Consider the following 11,269-nt stretch of genomic DNA (forward strand, 5'->3'; position numbering starts at 1 on the left):
GTATCGCGGCTGAATCACGGCCATAAATTTCTGCCCGTGAAGCAGACGCTGTTGCCCGCGGTGGAAAATGCGCAAAATTGGCCAACCCGCTGTTCATCCGTGGTATGCCCGCGAAACAGACGCCGGCGACTGTTCCGCTTCCTCATCGCGTCAGTTCCACGTCTTTTCCGCGTGTGGACCACGGGTATAAAAGCTGCCGAGCCGGGCTGTAGAAATCATAACCGCTAAAGACACAGTCCCGTGAAGATCAAGATTTCAAGCTATGGCACCGAAGAAGAAGCCAACATGTTATTATTGTAATAGTTTTTCATTTTTATTTTATTATCTTGTTATGAAATGAAAAGAAATGTCAAGAAATAAAAATGGATTAAGACGAGGTCACTACGGTGACGGGGATCCATGTTCACCCCTTGACGTCTCGAGCACAACTGACGTGTGCTCGGCAAATCGCGCTGAATATACCCGGAGAAAGGCGTTTGACCGTCACACGCGTTACACACGCTAGTTCACGTGATTCAGCCGCGATACAGACGCAGAACAAACGTGCTATGACCGTGCTCCACCTGCGATTACCCGCTAAAATTCCGCGTCCTACCCGCGTGTAACCGCGCCCTGGCCGCGGCCGTAGCACGTTGTTCCGCGTCCGTACCGCGTCATATCCGCGTGTGTACCACATGTGCCGCCCGCGGTTAACACGTGGTCTAAAGTTTTGAGCAGCGCAAAACTTTTTCGCGCGGCCAACCGCGTGTGAATTTCTTGCCGCGTGTAAAGCACGGCTGTATCTCGTCTGTATCGCCATCTCAAAGCGTCCAACAGCATCTGCTTCACGGGCAGACATTTCTGGTTGTGATTCAGCCGCGATACAGACGCAAACGGCTGTGTGACCGGGCCCTAAGAGACGTCTTTTTCAGCTCAAACAGCTCATCAGACTTTTCTTTTTAATGTAAATTATCAATAATAGTAAAACATAATGCACCAAATCATTTAGTAATCTCATGTGTTTGGCAGAGATCCCATAAAAATGGAACATTAACTGAAAGTTTGACATATCTACAGAAAAATTTGTAAACTCCAAACAATTTTGAGCTTTTTACACGCTGAACAGATTTAAAGTCAAACAACGACACAAAATGCTGAAAATGCAAATCAGTAAATTAAGAATATTATCACTTCAATGCCAAAAATGATAAAATGCAAAAAATAAAATAGAGTATTTACTATTCTATCTTAAACAATTTTGACACAAATCCTCTGAAAAACACAATATTTATTAAAATAAGTAAAACAAAAAGTAAAAGATCAGCATTCTCTAAGACTGAAAGATCGAATGCACTCTTCAGAATCATCACTCTCAATAAAATGAGTCCAAATTTGGCTAATTTTCCTGCTTTTTATACATACAGTATTCTTTCTTTTTTTGTCATCTGTATTGAACTTGATTATTACGCAACACCTAGAGAGCCCTTTCCGTGTTTGTAAACAAGTGTGACGTAGCTAAGCTGCATGTACATTGTTGAAGGAGGACGGCAGAATTCATGTCATTTTATAGCAGCCCATTGACACTAAAAGACCATCGATAGGAACGTCTCAAAAAAGCAAATTGTATGTGCTATCAGCAAGATGACAACTTTATTTTAGTTATCAAAGAAAAAAAAGTATTTTGATTAGCGCTGAATTTCTTTCTTTCAAGGTACTGGAGACATTTCAAAAAACTCCCTTGAAAGTGCTTGAAAACTACTTGAATATGCCCTTAAAAAACGTGTACAAACCCTGATACTAGATTAACAACATTATATTATTAAGTACCAGGAACCCAGAGCAGAGAAAAACACCCTAACGTTGTCTTTATAAGCAAAAGTATTTCCAATCCGAATCACAATTTTTGTTGCTATTGTCACAGCTATCCCTAATTTTCACAGTAGAGAATGTGAGCTCTAACAAATGGCAAGATGAGCACTTTTTGAGTTTTAGACTGCTGTTGAAATAAACCACTAAACCTATGTGCAGATAAGTCTTTTTATTATTATTAAGCAGCTTGAACATGCGGAAAAAAACTCATTTGCACTTTTTTTTCTACAATAGTTTTTGTTGAGGACAAAATCTTGCTGTATACTTCTATTTTCATAAAATACACTATTTGATTTTTAGCAGAGGGCACAACTTGTTAAAAGGCGCAGTCTCCAAAGCTGGGTTTATTTCTGTATTTAACACGACAAAGGGCGCGACGTCCGATAGGGTGTGGGCGTCCTCAGCTGCAGCCGCCTTACAACAACATAGCATACAGATGTGCGTATTTCAAAATGGCACGGGAGCAAAACTGAGTTTGGTTGAGGTGTATTTAAGTGTTGATTACAAAGTAAAACACTTGGATAAAAACTGGTCGGAGTTCTTTTTTGCAAAGCACTGTTTCTAGTGTTTTGCTGGGATGTGTTTCATGATGAGCTTTCTTAAATTTGTAGTACCGTATTTTCCGCACTATAAGGCGCACCTAAAAGTCTTGTTTTTTTTCAAAAGCTGACCATGCGCCTTATAACACAGTGCGCCTTATATATGGCTCAATATTAAATTCGCAAGGTCTCGCAACTACGAGAAACAGCCGCCGACTCCATTTTTCGCGCTGTGCATACTGGGAAATATTAAACGATTGGTAGTTGCCGGGGCTCGTGTTGTATTTGTTTACTAAGTGGCAAAATGGCTACCCCATTAAACTGCTTAATTCATATTCAACAAATACAGTATTTGTCTGAATCCAGGGTTATGACTGGTGAAGATGTAAAGCACAATTTACCTTAAACAAACGCAGAATTATTCAGAATGTCACGTTTGAGAGAGAGAGAGAGCGAGAGAGAGAGAGAGAGCGATATTCTCTTTCATACGTGCATTTGTATAAGAAAATGGCTCCTGTTAAGAGACACGCGTACAACGCCGAGTTTAAACTCAAAGCGATCAGTCACGCAGCACAACACGGCAATAGAGCGGCAGCGAGAGAGTTAAACTTAAATGAATCGATGGTACGGAAGTGGAGAAAGGATGAAGATAAGCTCCGCCAAGTAAGGAAAACTCAACAAAGTTTCCGTGGCAATAAAGCAAGATGGCCAGAGTTAGAGGAGACACTTGAACAGTGGGTTGTTCAACAAAGAGCGGCAAGCAGAAGTGTCAGTACGATAACTATACGTATGAAGGCAACAGCGCTGGCACAAAAACACCGGACGTGTTGGATGGCCCATTCACTGAGATATGGTCAATTCGAACACAGCAGAAGAAGAATTCGAGGGATTCGTCGATGAGGAGCTTATAGAGTGATCTTTGTTTTTCTTTTGTGTGTTTACGTTTTACATTTTACAGTTATTATGTTATTGCTTTATTGTTATCGTTTTGCACTCGTTGTTTTTGCACATTACGAGTGTCACTTTATTGCGATTGCACTAACGTTTCATTTAAAATAACAGTATCAGACGTTTTTTTCTTTGCGTGTTGACTAAATGGACAAAAAATAAAATGATATGTCGATGTTGTTCAAAGATGTGTCACGAAAATGCTTTACCTCAGAGAAAATAATAAAACGGCTGTTTATTTATTTTGGGAGTGAATGGAGTTGTGGAAAGCTTGTTTGTTAATAAAGTTTGACCTTTTTGAATATTTTGTTGACATTCCCTTGAGCGTGGCAACATCTAGAGGTTGCATAAAGTAACTACATTCTCTACTGTAGTCAAGTCGTCACATTTATTTACCGTAAATAGCCCTTAATCCCAAAAATGTCTCGAAGGACTGCACAGGATTACAATTACAAAATTGCACAATTACCTGATCTTAAACCAGCATGCACTTATAGCGCCTTATAAGGGGGTGCGTCTTATGTATGGCATAAGTTTTAAAATATATCATTCATTGAAGGTGCGCCTTATAACATGGTGCGCCATATAGTGCGGAAAGTACGGTATATTCTTGTATTTTGTAGTTTATTTGTTGCACTGAAAAGTGAATATCTTTCATTTCTTTGTGTCCTGTAGGGATTCAACTTTAAAGTTGCTTTGTATAAAACAGTTAAAATGAGTTAAAAATTTACACCAGAGCGAAAAGATAACTATTATAGTTTAGTAAAATAGGGTTTTCAAAAACGTATTAATTATTTTGTGCATAATATTACATTATTAGTAGTTGTATGCTGGACAAAGGGACCCCTGTCTTTTTTCCTGCTATTTCCCTTCTGTTGTATTTATTTTGTTTTCTCGTTTCTCCCTTTTCTCTTAGTAATTAATTTTTTCTCTTGCTTTTTCTTGGTTTATTATTTTTTCTGCTTTTCTTTTTTTCCTTCTTTTTCATTTGTTTTTGTTTCTTTTTCTCCAAGCTTTCTCTTTTTTTCTTCCTGCATTTTTATTCCTTCATGATTTTTGCCCCAGATTTTCACTTATTTTTTCATTCATCCATCCATTATCTGCACCGCTTATCCTCAGTAGGGTCGCGGGCGGTGCTGGAGCCCATCCCAGCTATTTTCGGGCAGTGGGCAGGGGACACCCTGAACTGGTTGCCAGCCAGTCGCAGGGCACACAGGGACAGACAATTCGCTCGCTCATTCACACCTAGGGGCAATTTGGACCGGCCAATTAACCTGACATGCATGTTTTTGGAATGTGGGAGGAAACCAGAGTGCCTGGAGGAAACCCACGCAGGCACGGGGAGAACATGCAAACTCCACACAGGAGGTCTGATCTCACGACCTCAGAACTGTGCCGCACATGCGCTAACCACTGAGCCGCCGTGCTGCCCTTATTTTGTCATGCTTTTAAAAAAAAAAAATCTCTCTTTTCTCACAAAATTATTCAAAAGAGGAAGCTGGCGTATTTACCTTCGATCAGCAGAGAGAACTGCGCTGTGTGTAATTGCTCCACTCACCCAATTAAATTCCTCTGTGTACCCGGCTGGCCTTTCTGGACGTTTACAGTTTTTCTTTGGGATTTCACTATAAAGTGTCTTAACAAATAATATACATTGTTTAACGAGCTTCCGTGTAAAGGATACAGACAAAATGGGGTTTGTTGGTGTGACACCCTGACTCTACCCTTTAAATAGTGGACCGAAAGAGCTTCATTGCCAGTGCTACTCTTGCTTTGTGTTGTGAAACGATCCATGTATGGCCCACAAGCCAAAGGTTCCTGACTCCTGTTGTAGATGATTATCTACTCGCTGTCCCTCCTCGTTTTAAAGTGATAATTTTGTCTTGTTCTACAGCTGGATCCAAATCACAAGAGAAATCCCTCAAACCAATACCAGGAACATCAAGTCCTTATATTGATGGTGAGTAATTCAGCCCACAACCTTTTTCAATCTGGGGCATCTTTCCTTGTCTTTTTAGGCTCTGGTACATTTTTGGGTTAGATCATTAAAATGTTTGCTACGACATAGCTACAAAAGGTACATTTACATAAAGGAAAACGAACATATTATGGGTAAATCCGTTTTTTACCATAAGGAATATTCATGTTGTTGTCGGCTACACTAAGTGCAGGGGTCTCCAACGTGGTGCCAGCAGTTTGCCCCTTGAGGACAGTTGAGGTGACAGTGGGCCTGTTCTGAAAACGGCTCACCAGTGCTCGGTCATTGTGAATTTCTCGTAAAATGATCTTCTTTAGTTGGTTGACTGAGTCTATTTCACTCTACTTCCAATAAATACCCTTTTAATCACATAGTAACAACATAAGTTATTGTTTTAGAAATTCAAGTAAATACATTTCAGTTCATGGGCTTCATGGACATCTTTTAATTGATTTATTTTACAGGAAATATTTTTAGCTAACTATCTGGCTACCTCTTTAGATTTGTATCTAGCTATCTTCCCACCTTTTTAGCTATTTAGCAAGCTATCAAGTCAATTTTTTTTTTGTTTTTTGTTTTTTGCATGCTATCCAATCATTCAAGCTAAATTTGGGCCTCGTTATGTTAATTTATATGGTAGCTATTTAGAAGACGTCTCAAAGGTGTGGACAGACCACAGACCCTCATCTAAAACCTACATGAAGATCATTACACCTGTCTTTATTTAGAGAACCGCACCTGCAGTTATTTGCATCTGCAGTTATCTTGCATTTATTATACTTATCACATTTTATTCTGAATGTGTTTTTACAAGTTCCCGAGAACGTCTTTGCTCCAGACTTCCTTTGGAAAGGCTCTTATGATTACAAAGGGAAGAAGCAGCCGATGAAGATGACAGTAACAAGCTTCAATACCACAACAGGAAAATTGAATGTAACTTTGAATGACATGAGCATGGAGTTTCTGCTTTCTGGTGAGACATCTAAAATAATCGTTCCCTGCAATCTTTTGCTTTTCTTCTTCCATTAATATATTTGTCTGTCTATCCTCATACGGAAGCCACATCCCCTCGTGGGAAGTGGCTAAAGTCAAGAACACACTTACATTCACCAAACATTCATTCCACTTTGCTCTTCCCAACCTGACACCGAACATTAAGCTCACAGCACAAGGGTTGAGTTGCTGTGCCATGTAACCCTTTATCTGCAGAGAGGACTGACGGCATACACTGGTTTACCCCCTGTGCATCACGTGCGTCGATAACAGTCATTCTTAACTATCCTTCGTCATTCACATTATTCCCTAGCACACACTATTGCATTCATTAAATTAACCGACCTCACATCCAGAGCATCATCATCCATCCAATCATATTTAAGCCTTCCTCGTTCTATTTCCCACCACTTTTGCACTGCATTCTCTCTTAGAAAAACATCGTTTACGTTCAGCCATCTCAGAACATAAACCCTCTCAGAAAGCTCTCTCACCACATCAGTCCTTCTCCTTACCTTATTCCTCAATCTAGTCAGTGGTGTAACTCCACACATACTACGCATATTCTAATACGCTCATTTACTCTTAAACCCCACGCTTCTGAGCCATACCTCACAGTTGGTACGACCACACCTTATTACAATCCTTGCTTTGCTTCCGTTCGGAGATCTCTACATTAAAACAATCTGTTCAGCAAATCCATTGCCTTGCACCCTTCACTCACCCTCTTCTTAACATCCTCCTCCACACCACCATCTGCTGCCACATTGGACCCATATACTTAAAAGTATCTACCTCTTACAACTTTACACGATAGCATCATTTGTTTGTAACGTCTGTATATTTGAGCGTGTCTGAGGTCAATCATCTAGTCACCAAAAGAGCTAATTCACTATAGTAGCAAATGCTGATTGCTTTCAAAGTCAGTTGTACCATTTCACACGGAGTGATTGACTAGCTCGTCAGTCAAGTCATTCAATGCAAGACGTTTTTTTTTCTAATTGGGAGAATTGGTGCCAGTCATTATTGGGCATAAGTTTCCTCCAGAGCCCAATACAGCGCAGTTCTGGTTCCTTTGCAAAACATGCAATAAAATGGGGTGCCTAAGATTTTGATTCTACATACGATAAATAAAATTTAAAAAAAGCAGCGTGTGAACAAAAATTGGTGCAAGGAAGTATAGAAAATAATGCAGGATAAATAAGTTACTGCATTTTAGTGAGGAAAAAATGTGGAATTAAAATTTGCTGCGGTGAGGTGGAGGGGAATACTTTTCTTGCTAACAGGTCATTCATGGTCACTGCTGGATGCACCACCTGCATTTATAGAATTAGTTTCAATAAACACAAATTTTTTTTGCAACATTGTAAATTGCTTTTAGGAAGGAAAAAAAAAACATACAGGATTTTGGCATCTGTTAATGGCCATACCACCCTGAGAATGCCTGATCTTAGCTAAGCAGGGGATGGGCCTGGTTAGTACTTGGATGGGAGACTGCCTGGGAATACCAGTTGCTGCAACACATTTGGCACAGGCTATTTTGCGACATAATTGTCTCTGACTATCTGATGCAGAGGATTGCCTGAGGAAATGATTAAGTTTGAAGAATATGAAAGGGATTCATTTTGTGTCAAAGGCCATATATAGACCTCACAACTAGGGCTCCAAGTAACAGTTGATAATGAAATGGTGGATTTATTCTTTTGATTAATCGATGAATCTGATTTTTTTTAAACATATTTTTCATTTCCTCCTAAATTCAAATACTGCACAACACAACAGAATATTCTATTATATAACACAATAAAAAAAAAAATCATAATTCTTTTTATTTTATATATTATATTTTTTCCACATGTTTTCCACTGTATTTCTACAGCACTTCCCTTGAAAATTGTTAAATATGTAGTGTTTGAGCATTTAATGCCAATGAACATTTTTTCTTTAATGAAAGTAAGACACTTAAATAAAAAAGGTCTTAGGACATCCTTTGCTGGACCAAAGTGGCACTACATTCCTACAATTTCACGAGATTTGCATTGATTTAACGTGCTTAGTGCCTCACTAATCAAGCTACACGACAAATCGGTGAGGTAATTACTTGCCAACGCTTGTAATAATTGATATTAATCAATTTTATTGATTCCTTGTTGCTGCCGTACTCACGACTCATAGTTTTTGACCTTGTTTCTGAATAATACTGCATTATGACATGAGCTATCATTCATAATTTAGATTTGTATGTTGACTATATCATGGCTCTTTTTGCCTTTGCTATTCTCTTACAATAGGAGTGTACAAGCACCAAGAATCTAAGTTGACCCTACTGCTGCACCAAACGAGAGTGCTGTCACACAGCTCCTTGAATCGGATTATGTTGGAGACATGGTCAATGGATGGATTTGTAAGTATTGATATCGGTGTGGAAATCATGCCAAATGAAGTATGGGTACCCAAAATACAGATAATAACCTTTTGCAATTTGTTATATGATAAGAAATAGGGATGCACGATTACCCGAAATCTAATCGCCATTGCGATTTGACTTAGTGTGTTTGTGTATTAATTGCATGACACTGCGTTTTCTCAAGGATTAAATGACGGCATTCCCAACAAATCTCCCCATAAAAGGACAGTGTTTAGTTAAGTTCAACCCCTAAACAACCCTGTAAAATTTGCCGAAAATCTTGATCCAAGACGTTCGCAAAGTATATTGAATGCTGTAATTGAATCATTTTGAAAATATGGACGGTTTTGGTCTCTTTTGAAAGATAACACTTAGAGGTCCCTAACTGAAATAATCACTGCAAGTGCTAGCAATATGAGCTATCTAAGAAATTGTTTTTATTCTCGCCTTCATTCTTTTTGGGATATTTTAGCTGGAAAACAGCTTGGGCAATAGCATGAAGACTTATCTGGTCCCAGGTCAAATTTGATCACAATCTTAAACTAAACATCAGTGTTTTACACATTTTTCCAAGGGTATGTGTAGGCGTTTCCAAATGTGGCCATTTGGAGACTCCAAAAGGACCAGTGAATAGTGACATCATACCGACAGGTCTTTGCCTCTGAACAGTCTGATTTCCCTGTCACTAGTATTGGTTGCATGAGTAGGATCAAAAATGACCCCATGGGTTGTTATTCTTCAACGCCTAAAACAAAATATCTATTGTCCTATTTCAGGTATTCCTCATCCAAAAAGTTTATGACATGATTCCATTAGTATTTGTATTTCCTCCCCCACAAATTTTTGACCCCACTTATGAAATAGTAAGAGTGTATGTTCGGGTAGGCCATGCAGCCAAGGGTTAAGTACTCACAAAGCTTGCACAGAAAATGCACTTTTCTTCTAAAAACAAAAATCACATCCAGAGTGAAAAACTGTTATTATTATGCCCACATTTTTCATTCAATTGAAATAAAACAGGGCAGCACGGCGGCGCAGTGGTTAGCGCGTGTGCGGCAGAGTTCTGAGGTCATGAGATCAAACCTCCTGTGTGGAGTTTGCATGTTCTCCCCATGCTTGCGTGGGTTTCCTCCAGGCACTCCAGTTTCCTCCCACATTCCCAAAACATGCATGTCAGGATGATTGCCGGTCCGAATTGTCCCTAGGTGTGAATGAGCTGTGTGCCCAGCGACTGGCTGGCAACCAGTTTAGGGTGTCCCCTGCCCACTGCCCGAAGATAGCTGGGATGGGCCCCAGCACCCCGCGACCCTACTGAGGATAAGCGGTGCAGATAATGGATGGATGGATGAAATAAAACATGGTTTACGTCCACCCTTCTCTCTTTGTTCTCATTTCCAGGTGTCAGCTGAGCCTGAGGGTAGCAGCTTTGTATACCAAGGATTTATACAGGGTAAAGACTATGGACAGTTTGGTCTACAGAGACTCGGTAAGTCCTCTCAAAAGTGTCAGTCCACTATGCATCGTGAACCATTTTGCAGATTTACTGTACATCATTATGACAAATACAATTTATAGGCTAGTTCGTTTCTGAATGAGAATCTATGGTTACATGTGAAGTAACTGGTTCCGATTTAGCATTTAAAAGCTTCGCTCCTTGGTTTGGATCAGCCCCAGGGAAGCCCAGACAGGGATCAAGGTATTCATCAAGTTAGAGTTGAGCACATTAGTTAAGATCCTTTAATACTTTGCTCCAACCATGACAAGCTAATTTCTGTCTCTCTGATATTTGCCCTTAGACCGCACCTTGACTGCTTTCCAGTCATCATTTATCAGGCTACAATTCAGTCTTTATTTATCGCAGTGCTTCTCAATTATTTTTTGTCATGCCCCCTTTGGAAGAAGAAATCCTTTCTTTCTCTTTCGGTCTCTTTTTCGACCCCTGAGCTCCAATGAGTTTAAGATCCGTTGTCTATACTGTTTCAGCATATAAATAGTGCTTATTTGTGGTTTTTTGCCCATTTTCAGGGTTGAGTGTGAAGGAGAATTTTACATTGACCGACCCTGAAAGCAACACAACCACAAACAGTACTTCTGTTACCGTGGCGATACTTGTGCCTTTCTTTGCACTCATTTTGGCTGGACTCGCTTTTTATCTCTACAAACAGAGGTGCGTGTCCCATTTTTAGCACGTTCTTTTTCGTACACATGATTTAATTAACTCTTGCAAAAACACTACCTCACACGAATGTAAAATGGTACTCATGTCTATGTTCTTGCACATGTTGACTGCACTATGTTTACTGCTCACCTTGCACAATGTTGAGCATTTTTCTGCACTATGATGACTATGTTTGCACCAATGCATATGTTGACTATTTTTTTGCACTATGATGACTTTTGCACCAAATGCAAAATTGCACAACCCTTACGATACCAACTGTATGTAACATCCTACATGCCGACATTTCTTGTGTAAATATCATGTAAATTATAACTATAGCCTTATCCTCCTTATTTTATAACCTTATCTTCTCTGTTCCTTTATCTTCTTGGCTT

General features: G+C 39.6%; 1 protein-coding gene across 1 annotated transcript in view; it reads left to right on the plus strand.

Moving 5' to 3' along the window:
- LOC148371529 (CUB and sushi domain-containing protein 3-like) overlaps window positions 1-11,269 on the plus strand; it is a 290,824-nt gene that overhangs the window by 273,994 nt on the left and 5,561 nt on the right. The window contains exons 65-69 of the mRNA XM_088326066.1: window positions 5,230-5,295; window positions 6,128-6,286; window positions 8,598-8,710; window positions 10,112-10,199; window positions 10,739-10,880. Of these exons, the coding sequence (XP_088182192.1) occupies window positions 5,230-5,295; window positions 6,128-6,286; window positions 8,598-8,710; window positions 10,112-10,199; window positions 10,739-10,880 (568 nt within the window). The remainder of the gene's footprint in view (window positions 1-5,229; window positions 5,296-6,127; window positions 6,287-8,597; window positions 8,711-10,111; window positions 10,200-10,738; window positions 10,881-11,269) is intronic.

Source organism: Urocampus carinirostris, chromosome 2 (genome assembly GCF_059441175.1).
Source record: "Urocampus carinirostris isolate Australia breed hairy pipefish chromosome 2, RoL_Ucar_1.0, whole genome shotgun sequence".
NCBI lineage: Eukaryota > Metazoa > Chordata > Actinopteri > Syngnathiformes > Syngnathidae > Urocampus > Urocampus carinirostris.